This window comes from Centruroides vittatus, unplaced genomic scaffold (genome assembly GCF_030686945.1).
Source record: "Centruroides vittatus isolate TY-2023 unplaced genomic scaffold, ASM3068694v2 contig_1050, whole genome shotgun sequence".
In the NCBI taxonomy this organism is placed as follows: domain Eukaryota; kingdom Metazoa; phylum Arthropoda; class Arachnida; order Scorpiones; family Buthidae; genus Centruroides; species Centruroides vittatus.
Window position 1 is genome coordinate 836,363 of NW_027120679.1, and position 20,986 is coordinate 857,348.

The 20,986-nt window shown below is 30.8% G+C and overlaps 1 protein-coding gene across 2 annotated transcripts; it reads right to left on the reverse strand.

The window, feature by feature from the left end:
• Positions 1-16: 16 nt before the first annotated feature.
• On the reverse strand, positions 17-20,651 carry LOC136971111 (stimulator of interferon genes protein-like). Of its 2 annotated transcripts, XM_067265590.1 has the most exons (9): positions 20,505-20,651; positions 20,223-20,285; positions 15,452-15,500; positions 4,973-5,157; positions 4,811-4,897; positions 4,404-4,524; positions 640-857; positions 374-563; positions 17-305 (listed from the first exon to the last, which is right to left on the reverse strand). In XM_067265590.1, exons 2-9 carry the CDS (start codon positions 20,247-20,249, stop codon positions 223-225), a joined length of 960 nt encoding a protein of 319 aa, XP_067121691.1. In that variant the 5' UTR covers positions 20,250-20,285; positions 20,505-20,651; the 3' UTR covers positions 17-222. The 2 variants fall into 2 exon arrangements, with proteins under 2 accessions (XP_067121691.1, XP_067121700.1); XM_067265599.1 differs by lacking the exon at positions 20,223-20,285 and having other exon boundaries at positions 20,509-20,645.
• Between the last annotated feature and the right edge of the window lie 335 nt (positions 20,652-20,986).

Here is a 20,986-nt window from a genome sequence, read left to right on the forward strand (position 1 = left end):
CGAGAATTGAGGTGCAGTTTGTCTAAGCTTAAAAATTGTTTTTATTGAATTGACAAGGAATAGTAAATATGACAATTTGAAAAATTTACATACATTTATAAATAAACATTTGAATATCAATATTTAATATATGGCATTTGTTTTATAAACAAATAATAAACATTTAAACAGTGTCCATTAAAAAGTGCAATAATCACATTATAATATTCTTTTAGTGAGAATTCAACCAGCAGCTCTTCCCATTTGCAATCCATCTTCTTCTATTCTTTTGAGTAGCAACTGTGTTAATGACTGTTCTTTTTTATCTGAAATGTATTCAAATATTTAAAAATCAGTAGATAAACACACGAACTTAAAGCAAATCAAAATTTACCATCATATTGGACAAAAAGGCATTTGTCTGCACAGTCCACATCCTGATCAATCAATTTTTTCAGATGCTGACAGAAAAGAATATATTGTTCCCTTTTGTCATCTGCAGTAAACACATGTCCTGTCCCGGAATCTAACATTTTGCAGAAAGTAGTCAGTGGTGGGACATATTCTGCTACAAACCAAATTTGCTATTGAAAGATTTAAATATTATTATTTCAATCACTTAAAGTAGCAGTAATTTAAAAGATAAAAGTTTATTATTACCTCATCTATTACATAAACTGTAGAATCAAAAATTCTTTCAATACCACTCTTGTTGACTATCAATGGATCTAGAGGACTTGCCAGTCGTATTTCGGGAACGCAAAGTTCATCTATTAACAAACTGCGGCTTTGACAGCTTTCTGGTAACAGTATGATCAGTTTGGAATAAATATCTACACCGTGTCGTCTTCTGTAATTTTGAATCCTCTCTCTCCAACCTATAATTTAAATTTACAAAATTAACTTAATTTTTCCAGATGATGGTAATTCGGCAACAAAATATCATTAAATGTACTTTTAAAACTGAATGGAAAAGCACCAAATAAAGACACTCTGTGCATGTTAGTAATTTTTTTTTATTGTGAATTATGTTTTATTCTCAGTTAATTAGTGATTAAGTTATGCAAGGTTTATGTTAACAGTTAACTTAATAGTTAAGCTTTTTGAATTAATTGCTGTTGAGATGGTTATTTATTATTTGTCCTAAGATTCCTTTATATACCAAATAAATTACAGCAGTCCAGGTTTCAAAATTCAGATATAACCATTAATTAAAAAAAATTGCTATTGAAAATATATCAAATTTAAATATTTTATTGATATACACTCTGGTTTTTTTTTATATATTTACATTAAAAAATGCAATTTTCATACTTATTTATTATTTACTATTCATTTATTAAACTTTGTGAAGTTTGAAAAGAGAATAGAGAGAACTATATCATGCACATACAGGGACAGCTGGAGTTTTTGCAGGACCTAGGACAAAAGACATTTGTGGAGCCTACAAGGGAAAATTCACTTTTGTCATTACTCTTTTGTAATACTCGTACAATAAAAAAAACTGATTTAAATGTGTTTTCAGAGGTTCAAGTAGTGTACAACAAGTACAAAATACAAAAGGAAGTACTTAATGTATAAAAGCAGTAATAATAATAACAAAACTGTTTCTTTGTTTCAAACTTAGAAACAGCAGTGATACACACATGAAATCCTCAACAGGAAACAAGAGTCCCCAATTACTTTCAAAAAACAATGATGAATTGTTAAACTATGTCTAGAGGTGTTGATCATACAGTACATTAGTCTATTGTATGAAATACTTTTATGGGCAAGTTTACATTAGTAACATGTATGTTTTTATTCATTTTATCCATTCTGAACATATCTGAATCTACAAATACATGTGCATATATGTTTTAAGGATGTTTAAATTTGGGAATACATAAAAGCCAGCATATTTTTTTGTTGGTTCCTCAAATAATGATAAATTACAGTAGAACTCAATTTAAAACCATAGTCAAATTTTTTTTAAGATTCTTTACTTGTCATACTTTATATGTTATATATATAAATCAATTATTTTTGGATACCATGTATATATGTCATGACAAAAACTTTTAAAACTATTTATACCACATTTATTCTGCACTTCCATTGTGTCAAAGTTTCTAATAATACAGATTAATTTGAAGATTTCTCATGACCGTATTATTCGTTTCAATGGTTTCTTTGATGGGAATAAAAGTTACACTGGGAGAGTGGATCCATCTGATTCATGTAACCTAAGGGATCATTTGGAGCATGTTTATATCAAATAGTTTTGTCAAATCAATTGTTTTAAATACATCTTTAAAAAATGCATTTCCAAGTGTCTTTAAGCTTTCAAATTTCCAGAGTAAGTTAAATTATTCAATAAGCAAGTTTTAATCAATTTTTAGTAGTAAAAGATGAGAATGTTAATGCCAAAGAAGTCATGGAAATGGTCAACGAAACTAATCAAATGCAGTCTTTTTTTTATTAATCATCGTAAGTTCACAATATAACCCCCTCTGATGAAAGTCTCGACTTCTTAAATGGTTTCTAGTATATTTTTTGAATCTGCAAAAGTGCAGTAAAAAAGTTAATATTTTTCTGTGAAATTTTAAATTTATTCTATTAAACAGTTAGCCCTGTAGTTTGGGCAATGCTTGCCAAGTGCTGAATAACAATATTTAACTGGAATAATACTTTTGGGTGAAAATTACATGTACAAATTTTCTGACATCAAGCTAGTGTGGATAAACAATGCCAATATAATAATAGATATTGCAATTTCTGGAACATATTAATTCTGATAAATTAAAACATTCACAAGAATGATGGTCACAGAATTTCATAAATGTGTTACGGTATAAGGATTGAGTGGTGGTCCATGCAAATCTCAATTTTATATGATGGTATGAAGATGGCACAAAAAAAATTTCATTTATTAATCATTATTACCTTTAAAGCTGATGCCAATTCTAATTCAGATCTTAAATAAGAGGTAATCTTCTGTTCTCTTTTCTTGGGAATCTGATTGATTATTGTTAAAGATTCACTGGACTATGTGGACAAAGTTACTGGAATGCAGGTATCACTCTTCAGCCCTGTAGATTAGATTGTGGATCTTTTATATAAGGTTCAGTACAGACATATTTTATTAATATAGTAGGTTACGTTTCAGACTGCCACCATAAATTGAATCACAACCTGTTTTTTCACTTGCCAGTGCATATAAAAACCTAAAGAGATTATGCTAGCATTATTGCACACTTAATAAATTATAAGTCTAAAAAACAGATGCAAAAGAAAAAAAACCCAGAAGTTTTTGGTGTTTTTAAGAGCAAAGCAAGTATCAAAAATAATATGAATATAATAAAAGCACCATAATAATAATAATAGTGCTTTACAGCAAGATTGCCTGTACTGTTTTTCTCAGCTTGCATTCCACTGAGATAATGCAAACCCTAAAGGAGTTGTTAGGCCACTTTACATTCTGGACTGTTATCATCTGATAGCTCTTGGTTATCAATACATCAGGTGATGTGTCAACTTGCTAAGTGATATTAAGTGCAGTCAACTGATGTTCCTTGTTTATAGTTTCTGGTTGTTTTTAATTTCTAAATACTTATGTAATTGTATTATAGATAATTTAGAAAGGAGTACATATGTAATGCTGGTCTTCACATTATTATAATCAGAGTTCAGTTTTTAGCATTTAAATCTGTTCCTTAGTGATATGATGCTGAGAACTTTTAAATAAAGATGATTTGGATCCAAAGTAGATCAAATTAAAGTTGTCCAATGATATTATTTTGTATACAGAAAAATGTGTATTTATGATTTTTACTGCATATCGAATCCATCTAGCAAACAAAGCGATAATTACAGATACGTTGTACTAACCTTGTATAGCTTTGCAGTTACTACTTAAAAACGTAACACAAATGTTTTTGACCCACTTCTAGGGTCTTCCTCAGGTGTTTTATAAGTTTTTCTGGTGTGACTCCAATTTTTAACCGTTTAGGTCTCCAATGCTTCTATCTTTAGAATTTTTTTAAAATTTTACTGCATATTTTACAATTTGACCATTTTTTGAGACTAAATAAATGCTTAAATTTTTAAAACTTATTCCATAATTGAAAGTGTTATTTTTTCAAATGATGTATAGTCAGTCTCTGCTATTTGTGCAGTGAACATTTTCTTTGCACACGAGAAATATCATTCCAACATCCAATTACAGATGATAGACATTTCAAATTTAAAACGTTTGAATTTCACACAAACTTGGACAAGAGAGGAAAAGCATTTCAATGTTAATGAGTTCGGTGAATACAATTTCATTAATACAAAGTGCCAAATTTAAGTCCTTTCAATTTTGTAAATACAGTCAAATCCTATTAATAAAGTAAATAGCAAAATCTAAATCAAATATATTCAATTCATTTAAATAACATTACCATTTGTTTCTGCAGACATAATCATTTTCAGGTAACCATAAAAATATTGCTGAGCTGCTCCACAGCCAATATTTATATTATTATTTTCCAAAATACTGCTAATTTCAATTGCATTTGGTTCCTGAAATTAAAATATTAAATCTTAAAAGTGTATAATAATGAAACTAATAAAGCCAAACAATCTGTCAAATTATTGGCTATTTTCAGGTTACATTAATAATTAGTTACCAATTAATCTGATAAGAGGGAGGCAGATAGGCTGCATTTAATGAGATGCCAGCATAATTAATGCAGCCTGCAAATAGTCCAATAATTCAGCAGCTTGTTTAGCTTTTATCAATTAAATTAGATTTTGATTTGATGATGATATAATGTAACTAATAAATTTTAAAGTTCAATTTTTTTACCTGGAATAGAAAAAATACAGCAATAATAATAGTGCCTACAGCCAGATGAGTGATTTCAATATTTGGACCATAATATAAATAAAATGCCTTGAAGAATTGAATAAAAAAGTTAAAAAATAAAACACAAGTTTTATATGTATATGAGCATACTAAATAACTTACGGGACTTAAAACTGAAAATACACCATATAACCCCAGCTCTTTCATGTTACAGGTGAATTTGCAGATAACACTAAAGAAATCTTTCTTCTTGATATTGCACTTGCATGGATATTCTTTCAGCCACAATAGAACAAATGTGATTAGTTTGGCAACTGATAGCATGCCCAATGAGCAAGAGAGTAAGGCTGGAAAAAATAGAATTTATTATTGTGATGTCATTATTCTCTATCAATACTCGGGAATAATGATTGATGCAGTAATCTTTCTTGAACATCATACTGTATTTTGTAATTTTTCATGATATTGTTTTGTGTGTGGATTGCATGTCATCAGCATAAATTTATGTTCTACCCAAGTAATGCCTAAACACTTATGTAACTATTTACAATTAACAGAGAAACATTAAAATATTACAAAATTTGAAAATCGAGCATAGAAAAAAAGGTGCCAAATGAATGAAACTTTTAGACAATTTCCATATGTATAGGTGAAAAGAGCCTCCAAAAAAAGGTTGATTCTGCTATTGTTAATTGTATTCCGAAGACTATGAATAGAAGACTCCAGAACATCCCTTTTTTGTGTGTTTATTAAAATATTATAAAATGAAGACTAACTTTTTTATTATTTATACAGGGTGTCCAGAAAGGGTGAGTGCAGTTTAAAAGTAAAATAAATTAAAAATAAAAAATGTTCAAAGAAAGTTTTGTTTTTATTTTCAATCTACGGTTATTGGAAAATTATTTACTAAAAATTATGTTATCTAAATGGCGTCCGTTATGCTCCTGGCACACTTCTAATCTTGAGTGAAGCTTTCTCAGTATATGTTGACACAAAGCCTGAGATACCGATGCCATTTCTGCTGTGATATTCTGCTTTAATTGAGTTAATGTCCTCTGCTTATTTTCGTACACCCTCTCTAAGAAATCCGATAAGAAATAGACCAGAGGACTCAGGTCTGGACTGCGGGGTGACCAGTTAATATCACCTATTTGCGAAATCAGCTTATTGGGGATAACTCCTTTATGGCTTCAATTGAATCATTTGATATGTGACAAGTGGTGCCATCTCGTTAAAACCATGTTCTTGTATTGAAGCTATGAAACTGTTGCAAAGATGGAGCTAAAAAAATTTGAAATCTCACAGTATCGCTCTGATTTCGTGAAGAGGTGATGTTAACTGGCCACCACACAGTCCAACCTGAGTCCTCTGGACTATTTCTTATCGGGATTTCTTAGAGAGGGTGTACGAAAATAAGCAGAGGACATTAACTCAATTAAAGCAGAATATCACAGCAGAAATGGCATCGGTATCTCAGGCTTTGTGTCAACGTGTACTGAGAAATCTTCGCTCAAGATTAGAAGAATGCCATTTAGATAACATAATTTTTAGTAAATAATTTTCCAATAACCATAGATTGAAAATAAAAACAAAACTTTCTTTGAACATTTTTTATTTTTAATTTATTTTACTTTTAAACTGCACTCACTCTTTCTGGACACCCTGTACATTAAAATGTGTTTAAAACATTTCACTTGTTTTTATGTACATTGAATCTCAAAATAAAAAGACTCAGCAATATGCCAAACAATTGCTGGATTAAATCAGGCTTCTTTATTTTATTTTTATTTAAATTCTAAATAATTTGGAATGGGTTGGCAATGTGGCACTCATGGTGCATTTCAGATGCACTCTCTAGAACCATAGTCACACAAGTACAAATATATATACACGTGATTTTATTTAATCCGATTTTGTGTTATTTTATGTATATACTTTTCATTTTTTTAGTTATTACATGCATTATAATTATTTTGTTTGTTTATACAAAATAAAGATGTTTTGAAATATTACAATATAGTTTGTGATTTTTTTTTCAAAAATTAATGTGCCCTTGATGGCTTTTAAAATTTTTATTGTACCCTTAGTAACAAAAAGGTTGCCAATTCCTGATTTAGAATATTCTGGAAGAAAAGATTCGGCCTGGACTGGGACTTGAACCCATCCAACTCCTGTTTTCCATGCAGATGCATTGACAGTTACACTATTTGGACTTCTGACCTGATCTTCCCTTCCAGACATATATATTTGTCAACTGGGGATATGGGTGCCATAAGTAACCGAGGATGGTTATATCTTAATTAAATATGTCTGGGAGGTATTGGTAGTGTAACTGGCAATGCACCCGTACGGTAAGTGGGAGTTTTGGGTTTGAGACCCATTCCAGGCTGATTCTTTACTTCCAGAATATTCTAAATTATTTAGAATTTAATTAAAAATTATAATGGTAAAGTAGACCGATTTAAACTGGCAGTCATTGGGCATATTGCTAAAATATCAGGCTTTGGGATGTTTATATAAAAAGACTCGTCATGTGCAATAACAGTCAGAATTATCCCATGTACTGTACTGTACATCTAATGGGTTTATCTGGCCTAAATGGCTCTTGGTTAATTGACACTATTGTATTCTTAATGAATGTAACTTAGACACAATTCTATAATCAATTGTTTAAAATTTCTTTCCTTTATAAATTATAATACAGTAGTTATTTTAAAAACAAAATTACTGTATAACTTTGTAACATGTTAATTATTTCTGAGAATATTAACAACAGTTTACTTAAAACATTCATAACTAAAAAAAAAAAAAATACAAAATAGTTTTCTTCTCATGTTATCACATGTCACACATTTCAAGATTTCTTGGAAAGTTGCATCATAGCATGTTTAAAGTTTATATTAATTAGTTTACTTCCTTGAAGTCAGCTCACTTTACATTGTGAACTGGATTTTTTAAATTGATGAATAATAATATTTAAAGTTTATTGTAAATATATTCCCAATAAATCAAATCACACAAGGAGAAAACAGTTTGGTTATCAATAAGTGTTGATGTTCAATTACTAAAATATGTACTTTGTAGTTTTAAAAAATATGTGCTGTGTCTAAATGAACTGTAATGAAATTTATACATTAAATGGAAAATTTTCTAAACCACAATGAAAATTTTTAAATTGTTTTATCCAAAGTACATTTACAAAAATGTTTTTATATAATAGTATCGTTTCTTATAAGATATTTCAAACAGATTGTCTATTTTTAGCAATACAATTTATATAAATATTAATACAAAAGATTAACACACATGATCACACCTTGATCATATTTTTGTATTAAGTTTTCAACAATATATTTTAATATACTAAAATCTTTAAAATATTTTAGATTTTTAGCTTCAATTATATAAAAATTTAGGAAGAAAAAATAGAAAACAAAGTCTTAAAATATTAAATAAAATACTTCTACAGAAATATTTTAAGATTATAATGTCAGGAATGATAGAAATGGAAATAAAAGGAAAAAGTCAAGGACATTTCAATAAGAACATTAATAAAAATATTTAAAGATTTGTATGTTTAATAAATTGTCTATAAATATTTAATGCATTTTTAATATGAAAAAGACAAAACTTATTAAAATTGAGAGTATTTTTGTTAAAATAATGTGAGAAGGCTTTTAGAAGATATATAATACCAAATAGCTTTGATATCAGTGTTTCAATTAAAATACTTTACACCTGGGGTGGCCAACCCCGCGCCCGTGGGCGCAAGTGTGCCCGTAAGCGATTTATTATGCGCCCATGACACGATTCCCGATAAATTAAAATACTTTTTAAATTTTATTTCCAATCAATTTCATTATCCAGCTTTTAAGCAGAATTTTCTTGAAATTACTAATTACTTATTACTTATTTATTAATTGAAATTTTCAAGTAATTATTTATTGAGATATTAAATAACTCTATATGGATGAAAATTTGAATGATAGTTTAAGAGTAGCAGTATCAAATTACTCTCCTGATTTTGAAAAATTATGTCACAAAATACAGTCTCAACCTTCTCATTAATTTTTCATGTATTATGAATAATGTTGTTCAATAAAATTGTTATTACACATTTTTATTATTATTTTAACCTATAAAATAAAATCAAAAAGAATCAAAATTAAAAATGACAAAAATTAAATGAAAAAAAAATTTAAGAAAGCATAATTAAGAATTAAAAAAATTAAAAATAACTTTAACAATAAACATATATGATGTTTTGGGTTCTAGACGAAATAAACACAGAATTTAACAGGTAAAACAAATTTATTTGGAGCTCTAGTACAGAGTGAGTCAGCAGTACCATGCATGTGGTCAGAATGGCTGACCGGGAGACATAGGGAAAAATCTAGGGGCACAGTAAGATGTTGCCAGGTTGGCCATAATGTCATTACATATTGTTGCGCCCACAACGTTCATGAAAAGTTTTAATTGCACCCTTGCTTCCAAAAAGGTTGGCCACCGCTGCTTTACACTATTTCTTTATTAAGAAACTTCAATTCTGTTTTGATATCAAATTAGTATGAAAAGATATTCATCACAGACATCTGCATTTTCTCCTGGTCTGATTATTAAGAATTTTTGATATCAGTCAAACTTGTCTAAAGCAGGGCTGTGGAGTCGGTAAAAAAAACACTCAATTCCAACACTGACTCCTGATAATTTTAGTAGGCCGACTCCCGACTCCCAACTCCAGCAAAATTAAATACCAAGTTATTTTATGGGGGTCAGAGGTGCTCATGGGGGTACCCTACTCTGAACTCTGAAAGGAGCCTGAGGCATTTGCCCAAATACTTTTATAGTTAGTATTTTTAATATTTAACTTACATTAATATTTATTTGTATAAAAAAATTAATTTTTAACAAATATTTAATAAGAGGAGAAAGGGGCCAATAAAATTCTATATCTACATATATTCGACAGCATTTGCACTTCAACTTCATCCTTCCAGAAGAGTTAGTGTGAGAACTGGGGTGGGGGTAGAGAAAGGAACTCTAAATCCCTCTTATTAGTGATGGGATGGCTAAGCTCGCTCATGGCAATGGATGGCGTAAATTAAGTGCAAATGGGAAGATCAGCGAGGTCGTCAATAAGGTGTTGGCAATACATGAGTAATCAACCATTTAAACAGAACAAGTTTAATATAAAAACAAAAAAATGAAACTACACTGGAAGGATAAACAAGAGTGATAGCCGATTTACAAGAACCGAGATTGACATAAAATAATGGGAAATTAAATCCCTAGTGCAGCTAAGCTGTCTTAAAGTTAAGTCAACTGAGAGAGAGAGAGAGAGTTTACATAAAGTCAAAAAGAAAAAAAACATGATACCTTGCTAAGCGTTCCGGCAATGAAGTGTAGGGCTTGTGGTCAAGGGGGAGGATGGGAACAAGATCCAGTAGGGGTTTTGGTGCTCGCTCGCTCAACAATTGGGTGCGAGCACCGAAACCCCTACTGGATATATGGTTTTAGCAGGGGGAGAATTATAATGTGATCTTTGATTTAATAGCTCGGAGTTTAAGCTGTGTCCAGGTCCGGCTGACACGGGATGTCGTAAACTGGAGAATTTGGTCAGATTGTTGATACTTTCCCTTGATGTTATGACTTTCCTTACCTCATAAATTTATTCAATTTGATAGGTCTCCATCATTAATAATCATCTGTTTGGACTGTGGTTTCAAATAAGTTCCAACATTCTATGGATTGTTGATGGGAACAGCTAGGTGAACGATGTTATTTATGAGAGTGTCATGAGCAGGTGAGGAGAGAGAGATAAAAAAGTTTTCCTGTTTTGTGTGGTTGATGATTAGCTAAATAATTAACATGATCTTGCTTTCTCTAACTAAAATGTAGATCAGGAGGGAAGTGGAAATGAAAAATGGGGGTGTCGAAATCTCACATTAGTCCAACTAAAAAGTGTGTGATCTAGCTACTTCAGCCCCTTGTTCAGAAAAGAAAAATTTATACTTTTGTACGATGCCAACTTTAGGGGCAATCAGTTAATTTCACATTAGGAAAAGCCTAGGGAGTGATCATATGTGGGTGATGATGCTGGAGGCAAGGATGACACATGTCCCTACAAAACTGTTTATTTTGACATAAAATAAACTTACACCATGAACAAAATAGACTGCCTTGAGGATCAGGTGCTGGATATGATTCTCGTTGATCGTGCAGGATTGCTCCGCAGTTGATGATGTTGGTAAAGATGCAGCCCCAGGTGGAGATGACTTAGGTGAAATGGTCTTCTTCTCCAGAATCTTCAAAGGTCAGATTAGTTCGGATGAGATCCGTGGGATAAGTTAGAACAGTTCGGAAAGGACATGACACAGTGGTCAACTGCTGTCAAAATTGGAGGAGAACTGACCTTGAGACTCAGGTTTTATATGATTTTTTCCTCAAATATCGCCTTTTGATTGGTTCTATATTCCCTTCCTCGCTTCCTGATTGGCTTCCCTTTTTGTTTCTAGGTAAAACCTAAGACTTATTCAGGTCACGAGAAAGGTCCGTTTTGTGGTGTCTGTTTGATACCTTTTAATCGACTCTGACTGGATTTTGTTGATAAATCCGGAAGTCGTGTGCTCATAATTCAGTCTGTTGTTTCTATTTTCTGTCAATTTTTGGATTTTAACGACTACATGTGATGTTTTCTTAACCGTTTAATCTTTCCCCTTTTTTGACATTTTAACCCAGAATTGACTGTTCATGAACGCTCATGTCAGAGTCCCATCTCCAGCCGACATTTCATCTGATCCCTACGTCAGTTATCTTCGTGTTTGGTTTAACAACTACAGTTTTCTTTTCTCCCCCTCTTACATAACTAACTTAACTTTTGATCACACTCAACAATAGAATTAGCATTTTTGCTTCCAATTTATTCGAAAATAAATTTTTGTTTTGACCTGTCCTGGAACCTAACACTTTCATCAATGTCTGGCTCATTCAGAAAAATAGAGTAATTATTTAGAGCAAGGATAATAAAGGAATGATTCAAAAATATTCAAATTCATTGGGTTAAAATAATTTAACTACTAAACAGTACTGTTTCCAACTCAGACTCCACAGCCCTGGTCTAAAGTCAGAACTTTCTTCTTGAGTTGTGACTTTAGAATGGGTCTCAACTCAACTGCAGCAAAGGGCTAATCAAATAGATGTATATTTTTAATTACAGTATGTTTAAAACATACTGTAATTAAAAATAATCCAGCAATGAGTTGCATAACTTTCTGGTTATTATCAGATTTTATTCAAAAAATAACTTTTATATTTTTATTATTGAATGGCAAAAGCTTAATTTTGAGGGTAGTGATGAGTTTCATAAAAAATTGTAAATGCTAATAACGTATATCATCATCAAGTTTGACCCCACTTGAGTTATGACACATGACCTCTATCTCCCACTCCCTTGTCCTTTAACCAGTAAAATTTAATAGCACCACTGCCCCTTATACACAAGTTTCCATGCCAAATTACATTTCTTATCTTCACCTCATCCTGAGATATTAAACGAAATAGATGCCAGCACACACACACACACACACACACAGAATTTTTTTGTCATATTTTTACTTTTTTGGATTCATGAGGTCTCAAAATGTGGAGATTTTCAAAAAACTCTGAGAATCAAATTTGACATGATTCCAAAAGTTTGTAAAATTCTGTATACATATACTTGTTACATACACATAACAATCAAAAAAGTAAAAGGTTCTAATAAAGGTCCTTTTCTTGCCAGGTCTTTACAACTTATGTAAACAGTTAATGTTTGAATTTTTTTATTTTAATCCCCACAGGATGTTAAAAACATTGAGTTTTAGAAAAGAAATCAAGACTGGATATGAAGCTTTAACAGGCCGTATCCAGCCCATGGGCCACCAGTTTGCAATCCCTGCTTTAGGAAAAGTAACTTTGTAGAAGAAATAAAAACTTTTTAAATCCAAATATAATATAATATAATAATAATTAAAATAATTTTTTTTGTTGCTTAAACTGAAATGTAATTAATCGACCACTGGGCATTTTTTTTATCCTTTTATTTTTTATTCAGTTGATACGCGTTGTTTACACATTTTGGGCTCAACTGAATAAAAAATAGAAGGATGAAAGAATGCCCAGTGGTCGATTAATTATACTTCATAGTGTTTAAGCAACAAAAAGTATAGTGACATGGTTTCAGATTGGCAAAAAAATTAATATAATATTTAACATACATTGTTTTTTTCTGAAATTTAGTTTTTAGTTCAAACAGATGATTATAAAAAAATTATCATAAAAATTTACTTTAGAGAGTAAAAGATTATTTTTAATTACATTTTTGATTTTATATAAAATTTCTTCAATATCTTTTTGGGTGCTACATGAAATATGTAATTAATATTTTTTTGTTTTATTATTTTAAAATTACAAAAATCTTCAGACTTGAGACATTTTCAATTAACTTTGTATATCCTCACAATTATCAGTTTACATTTTATAGTTTAATTTGATTATGACGCTTAAGATTATGAAGCCATCCATGTAAAAAATGTTATGTTTTGAGAGTTCAGCTTTTCTTGGCAAGTTCCTTCTCAATGATCATTAAGCTATAGCTGTAAGAATGAGGGCCAGGGGAGCAATGGTCCTTCCCATCATGGTAAAGAAGGGACCTGGCCTACAGTTTTATAACCTGTATGTCATATCAGAAACAAATGCTGTCAAGAAGGTTTTGAGTGGTGCCAGGCTAAGTCAAGTTTTCATTCGTCGTCCGGTATATGATTTCCGGTAAAGGTCATTTAAACAAGTCAAGACAGGCATACCAACCAAGGCAGATCTGATAGAAAGCTCAGCTCAGTCTAGCTCCGGATTGGTCAGCTAACTGATCTAAAAATAAGATAGTAGGCAACGCAACCATTATAAAAGGAGTCTAGCCTAAGACTATGAGGACTCTGGACCAATACTTTGTAGTTAGAAGTATCTTGATTATTTCTAACTACAATGTATTGCTGTGTATCTCTGTACCAACACATCAGTAGATAGAGTTTGTAACCATATTTTGTAAAAATTATTTAGTTGCTATGATAAGCAGTTGAGTATAGCAAACATGAGAAAGTCTGTTGATTAGTAAGGTATCAAGTTACTATAGTATGAGACCAATAACTTTTGTAAATGGAACTAGGTATTTCATCAATAAATTACCAGTAAAAAAACAAAAACAAGATTCAAGTCACTTCCCTACAATATGTTGAGACAAGAAGTCATATCATTCACCTTTTTATGAAGAGTGAGTGACTCTGCACTGGTTCCTCAAATGCAGTCATTCCTGTGCTTATGTAAGCCATTAATTATTGCTCAAAAACGTAAAAATCTAACATTTGGTTATATTTGAAAATACAAAGCTGTCTGTTTCTTTTAAATATGCCTATTTTTGAATCATCAAATTTTGCATACTATGGAAAGATAGATAGTGAGTTTAAATTTGTTTCCTTCTAAGATGCAGATTCTTTGGGATTGAGATTTAGTTTAGATAGATATGTGCTTCTGTTAAAGTAATCTTTTTGGTTCTAAGGTATGTTCTAAGATAATGATATACAGTACACATTTGCTAATCTAAGTGTGATTGCATATGTACTTTTGGTTTCCATGTGCATGTTAGTTATGTCATGCATCTTGTTTTCCCATTTACTTGGGTTTCATATCTGCACACCATATTGGTTGCCCATTGTTAAGTTATTTTCGCATGTTAGAGTTTCTGTATTCACTATTAATCTAAGCCTTTAACAACATAACAACTTTATTGTTAATTACAAAAGGTCTCACAAGCTCTACGTGGGATGGCAAGCACACCTCGTGCTCCAATGCTACAAAGACGCCCTCTCATCAGAGATGTATCTGCCACCCTCCCATAGCCAAATTATAGCCATGACACCCATCTGTCACCGAAAAGCAAGAAGTCATATTATTCATTGTCTTAGGTCTATACACTCACAGTAATGCAGCACACTCACTAATCTGGCACCCACCTGTGCAAGGTGGGATGCTGGATTGGCAAGTTTAGTATATACTTCTCACTTTTCCCCCCATATCTAAGGTATAATAGCCTAATAAAATATTAGTTATAAAGATTATTTTATAATCAAAATGGCTAAAAATATATTTATAGTTATAGTAAACCAATACTTAATTTCATTTTTAAGATCTTGCTTCATATAATGATGACTTCTAATGCCATGAAATCTGACTTTATATAATATTGTGTAGTAGGTGGGACTAGTAAATGATTGTGACTTTAGACTTTATAAAGGTTTGATTTTAGTACTATTGATTTGTATAGAGTCCAAATTGGGACCATCCGTTTTTAATGATTTAAAAAAGAAGGCAACTTTAGACAGATCTGACTTTTTGTACAAGTATACAGAGTATGAAGTAATCTTAATAAATTTTATATTTTTAAAATTAATTAAATTAAATTAATTAATAATTATTTATATAAAATATAATGTATACTGCTACACAAAACTACTTATAAAGACATCAAAATTTCTTAAATATGAGTTAGAATTTAATCTGTAAAGTAATTACAGAAACTAAAAAAAATTCCAAAAAAATTAATATACTTACAAAAGGGATTTGTTTCCTCATTGTAAACTTTATTTAGTATAGACGACATCTGAAATCAAACCAATAATATCAATAAATGGCTAGCATTTTAAAAGTTTTTATTCAATGGTAGTTAGCTAATTTTAAGATAGATTAACATGGCACTTTGATCTGACCAGTTGGGTTGATTGTGATTAAGGCTTTGACTTCCTATTGTGCAGAACCTAAGATTGAATTCATGTGATCAAAAAACCCCAGGAAATTTTAGAAGAGTGGCCTTTCCCAGATATGTTGAGTCCTGTTCTTCATCATCCACCACTCCATTGTGAACCTGGTTGAACCCATAATAAGATTGAAAAAGGCCCTCTTAGTGTCCACTGTGGTGATCTGCCATGTTTTTTATTTTTATCTTCTCTGTCCATCTCATTTTTATATACTCTTTACACCCTTTCTCCAGCATTATGCCATTGTTTGTATTCATGTCCAGACAGCTCTATTGTACAGTGTTGAAGTGAGGACCTATGCTGAGGGGAACTGGTCTGGACATGAGAAGGAAATATTTGAAAGGCTCAAATGGAAGAGTGCTCACTCTGGGTCAAGTCTTGGACGAGGACGGAAGCAGGAAGAACTTCGGAGAACCGTGGAAGACATCCCCAAGCTCGAGCGAGGGTGGTACCAGGTCAAGAGAGACATTGTTGAAAGGAGACATATGGAGCTTCAGCTAAAGCTCAAGGAACTACAACGCTGAGACTTGAAGTGTTCGGCCACCTACTGGCAAGATATTTAGTTTCGGAGTTTTAGACATAATTGTAACTTGGTTATTAGTAATCCCGCTATTGTAATTAATTCTATTTGACCCTCAGAAACATTTAAATTAGTTATAACAGTTGAGACATATGCAAATTCAATTTGTTACTTTACTGGATTGGCTGATATCTCAGGGTTTAGTAGTGATGGTTTTGTGCTATTAAATCATTTTTTGTTGGTTAAAAATTGTTTGTGTGTATTTCTTTTGTCATTATCGCCAACAAAAGTTCAAAGGTCACTTTGAAATCTAACACCACAAGGCAGAAAAAAAAAAAAAAAACACCGATCCAGCAAAAGCATTTATAGATACATAGCCAAATGATTGCCTTAAATACTGTGGCTATAAATCTGCTGTTTTTAATAATTAATACTAACAAGGAGACCCTACGGCTTTGGGGAAACGGATTTTGATGATCTTTGGTGTGGAGGTAGTACACCGTGTGAGTGTACTACCTGTAAAATACTAAAGTGCAATACTCAAATGTAATCGAGAAAAATGAACTTAAAGTTTTCTTTAGCACTTTATGTATAAGTTACGCGTACTATGGCTCGAGCGTACTGTGGCGTGAGTGGTAACGCTCCTGACTCGTGCGCTGGCGTGCTCGGGTTCAATTCTCTTGTGTATAATTTTTTTTTTTATTCATAAATACTTATAATGTATTTATTATTTATTTATTTTAATTTAATTTCTACTGTTCCAAGCCTAATATTTTTTCTTCAAAAACTCACCTTTTTCAAGTTGAGAGAGAACTATTAATACTTATGCCGGGTTTGAACATGGGTCTAGAGTCTTTCTCACTCACTCTAACTCTTTGTTGACCAATTTCCACGCCCCCTTGTTTACTTTTAGTTTGTAAAACGACCGAAGGCACTACTCCATGTTTTAGCCGCTGCTTCGATACATCACTGTATAAAGAGTGATCATCAACAGTTTTTTCGTCACAACGTGAGGAACTTGCTTCTCTTGATGACATTTTTGTAATTATAAAATAACTTTTCAAAATAAATTTCACTGAACAAATACGTCTATTCGAGTCGAAATTCAGAAACGAACGTTATATAGAGTTTTACAAAACAATATTTCACGTCTTTCTAGCGTAGTAGTGCCAAAAAATAACTAGACAATGTTAATTTTGACAAAAAGTTACAAATAATGAAGTTTAAATGTCAGTTCAGATATATATATATATATATTCTTATTAATTTCTCTAACAAAATATATTGAAAAATATCGTATTTAAACTAAAGATATTAATAAATGTACGCGATTTTCTTTCATACGAATATAATGATAATTTGATTTTTGGTGAATTTTTTAAAATAATATTCCTGACTGACCAGTATTGCCCTCGGTTGTTTTACAAACTAAAAGTAAACAAGGGGGCGTGGAAATTGGTCAACAAAGAGTTAGAGTGAGTGAGAAAGACTCTAGACCCATGTTCAAACCCGGCATAAGTATTAATAGTTCTCTCTCAACTTGAAAAAGGTGAGTTTTTGAAGAAAAAATATTAGGCTTGGAACAGTAGAAATTAAATTAAAATAAATAAATAATAAATACATTATAAGTATTTATGAATAAAAAAAAAATTATACACAAGAGAATTGAACCCGAGCACGCCAGCGCACGAGTCAGGAGCGTTACCACTCACGCTACAGTACGCTCGAGCCATAGTACGCGTAACTTATACATAAAGTGCTAAAGAAAACTTTAAGTTCATTTTTCTCGATTACATTTGAGTATTGCACTTTAGTATTTTACAGGTAGTGCACTCACACGGTGTACTACCTCCACACCGAAGATCATCAAAATCCGTTTCCCCAAAGCCGTAGGTTCTCCTTGTAAGTAATTTGCAACTAGATTTAGACATTAGGCACAATCTCTAATCGAAATTAATAATTATAATTATATATACTAGATACATCCAATACACCTTATTGCTGAGAACATATATTTATTACGTATAACTAACGTTTTTGGCCCACTTTATGGGCCATCTTCAGGTTACAGTTGTTCGACTCTAATACAAAATCGAACATGTTCAAAATTAAACTAAATTAGAACATACATTTTAAATATATATTAATATAAATTAATATATATAAATTAGAACATACATTATAATTATATATTTACAGGGCTTCGGATTGATTATTATACTTACAAAAGCATTTAATTAATTAACATTTTTGACCTACTTAACAGTTATCTTGAGTTATACACAAAATAAATGTATACGCTTATTATACATTTGAGCAATGGGTGTAGGCCCGTCGTATTAAGGACCTGAATACTGAGAGCTTTACAGATGGTGGATTGCAGGAATTGTGTGGTATGAAAATAGATTAGTATCTGGGCTTACAGTGAATATTAGTGTGGATTCCACCATATTTACAGGTGATAGATATGTCCAAAAAATGGACTGAAGTGTCACTTTCTTGTTCCAAGCTTAGAAGAAGACCATAAGGATCGTTGTCGAGTTTGTTTAGAAACAGAGTCAGATCCAGTTTTTTATGCCATAAAATAATTATATTCCCATGTTAGGACGAATACATAAAGAACTAGCCAATATAAGCAATGTAAACATTGTATATAACCGTAATCTGGCAGTCTTATGATCCTTGTCATTATGTAAGATTCCAATCAATCATAATAGCTCCTCCAATGTTTATTAAATCTAATAAGAGATGGCACCTAATGCCTCCCTCTAGTGACAAATTATTTAGTAATTAATTTAAATTAATTGCAATATAATAGCTCGATATAAACCGGTAGTTGTTGGCTTATTAATGTAATATTTTTTGTGTTTTCTGATTCATGCCATTATGCAACTCTAAGCCGATATTTGTGACAAAGAACATTCAAACTAAACATAGCTAATGAAAAGTTAACTACAAACTATATATTACTAATTTGCTTAACATTACTAAAATAATATAAAGTATGCTAAAGTGTAATGACAGTTATGGTGTAGTTGGTATTTGGCAGGCTTAAAGCCTGCAACTCCATAAGAAAAAAAATGTATATGGCATGTTGGGATCCTATAAAATTTCCTTCTAGCCTGCACCAGAAAAGTTTGTTCATCACTGATCTAAATGATACATAAACTGCTATATTTTATTGGAAATTTTATATCAAGCTAAGTTATTGGGTACAACCAATAACTTAGCTTAAGTGATTAATAATAATTCTTTTTGAAAATATTGAAGTAATCATTCAATATGTTCTGAAAATAGTACCATAAAAAATATATCATTTTCATAAGGTTTCTGGTAAATGACATAAAATAATAAGTACAATTCTATTTTTTTTTTCTTTAAAATTTCTTTTCTGTACTATGAAATAAACTGAAATACAGTATTTTGTTTTTGAAATTTATTATAAACATAAATAGAATCAACATTCAATTTCATAAAATGTAAAAAATTATCATTATACAAAAAAATCAGACTTACTAACTTTTGGTATGTACTGGTACATATATTTAATAAATAAATAAACACTTAATAAATATATTATAAACTAAGGAGCAAAGTTCATTATGATTAAAATTTGTTATAATACTTATTCTATTCTATACATATCTATTTAAAAACATTATCCAGTTATTCAAAATGCAATTTCTCACCTCAACAAAACAATTAACAATTAAATACAAAACGACTTATAAAAACTAGGCAGAGTGAAACTTCACAAAATACATATTAATTAATGTAAACACATTAAATTTGACATATGAGACACGGAACAAACCATTTGATGAAATCCAGACTATTTTTTGAATATGATAAAGCTCTCTCTCTCTCTCTCTCTCTATATATATATATATATATACATACATACATATATACACACACAATATAGAAGCACTATAAAAAATCTAATATCATATCAGAAAATAAACTACCGGTATATTAATTTATATTCTTTTTACTTTTATTAAAACTACATTTATATCTAAAACGTAAAAAGATGTACAGTACATACCTCATGAAAACTGTCTTGTTTGTTCATTGGGTTTTAAATATAGAAATGGATTCAATATCAAGAGTTAACTAGAAGAATATGTACTAGAGAAACTAGAAATGTACATATGATGAAATAAGATATATCATGTGAATACACAAGTGTATATACACAACATACACATAAATTATGTGAATATATTAATTTCCCGCGAATTATCAATACTTTTGTTTGTTACATCTTATTCATATAACATCTTACGGATCACATGAATAATAATAATAATAATAATAGATTTAAAAGTTACCTAGATATCATCTGATTTAATATTTGTTAAATATACTGCTCGGTGTCGAAATAACCTCTGAATTTCTTCAAATACTCGACTGTATAGTAGTAGTAGTATCAATAATAATAAACTACAGATAACATGTGTACGATTTAAGCCTATTATATGATGTAACTTCCGTTTCCGGTTTAGCTTTCGCTTATAAAATTGCTTCCGAGAATCGTATTTTCTATTAACTAAATTTACTAATAACTATTTTCGAATTAAAATATTTTTGGAAAAAAATTTTAATGTTTAGGAATTTAAAATCGAATTTTACAAAATTTCTGAAATGACGTAATGGTTTTACCCAGACAAATAATCAATGAAGTCATTTTATAATGACGCGATAAAGTATATGACGTCACAGGTGCAATGTTAAATCTCGCGATAAATTTTGAGATTTCGCGTTTTTAAACGAAACTTCGTGACTTTTTTGAAACCGAAACTGCCGAAT

Excerpts from the sequence above, each read along its gene's own strand:
- LOC136971111 (XM_067265590.1), bottom strand. The coding sequence starts at position 20,249 with ATGAACAAACAAGACAGTTTTCATGAG. Across the intron at positions 858-4,403 it reads TATGTCTGCAGAAACAAATG|GTTGGAGAGAGAGGATTCAA; the intron begins GTAATGTTATTT and ends TTTAAATTATAG. Across the intron at positions 306-373 it reads CCTTTTTGTCCAATATGATG|ATAAAAAAGAACAGTCATTA; the intron begins GTAAATTTTGAT and ends AATACATTTCAG.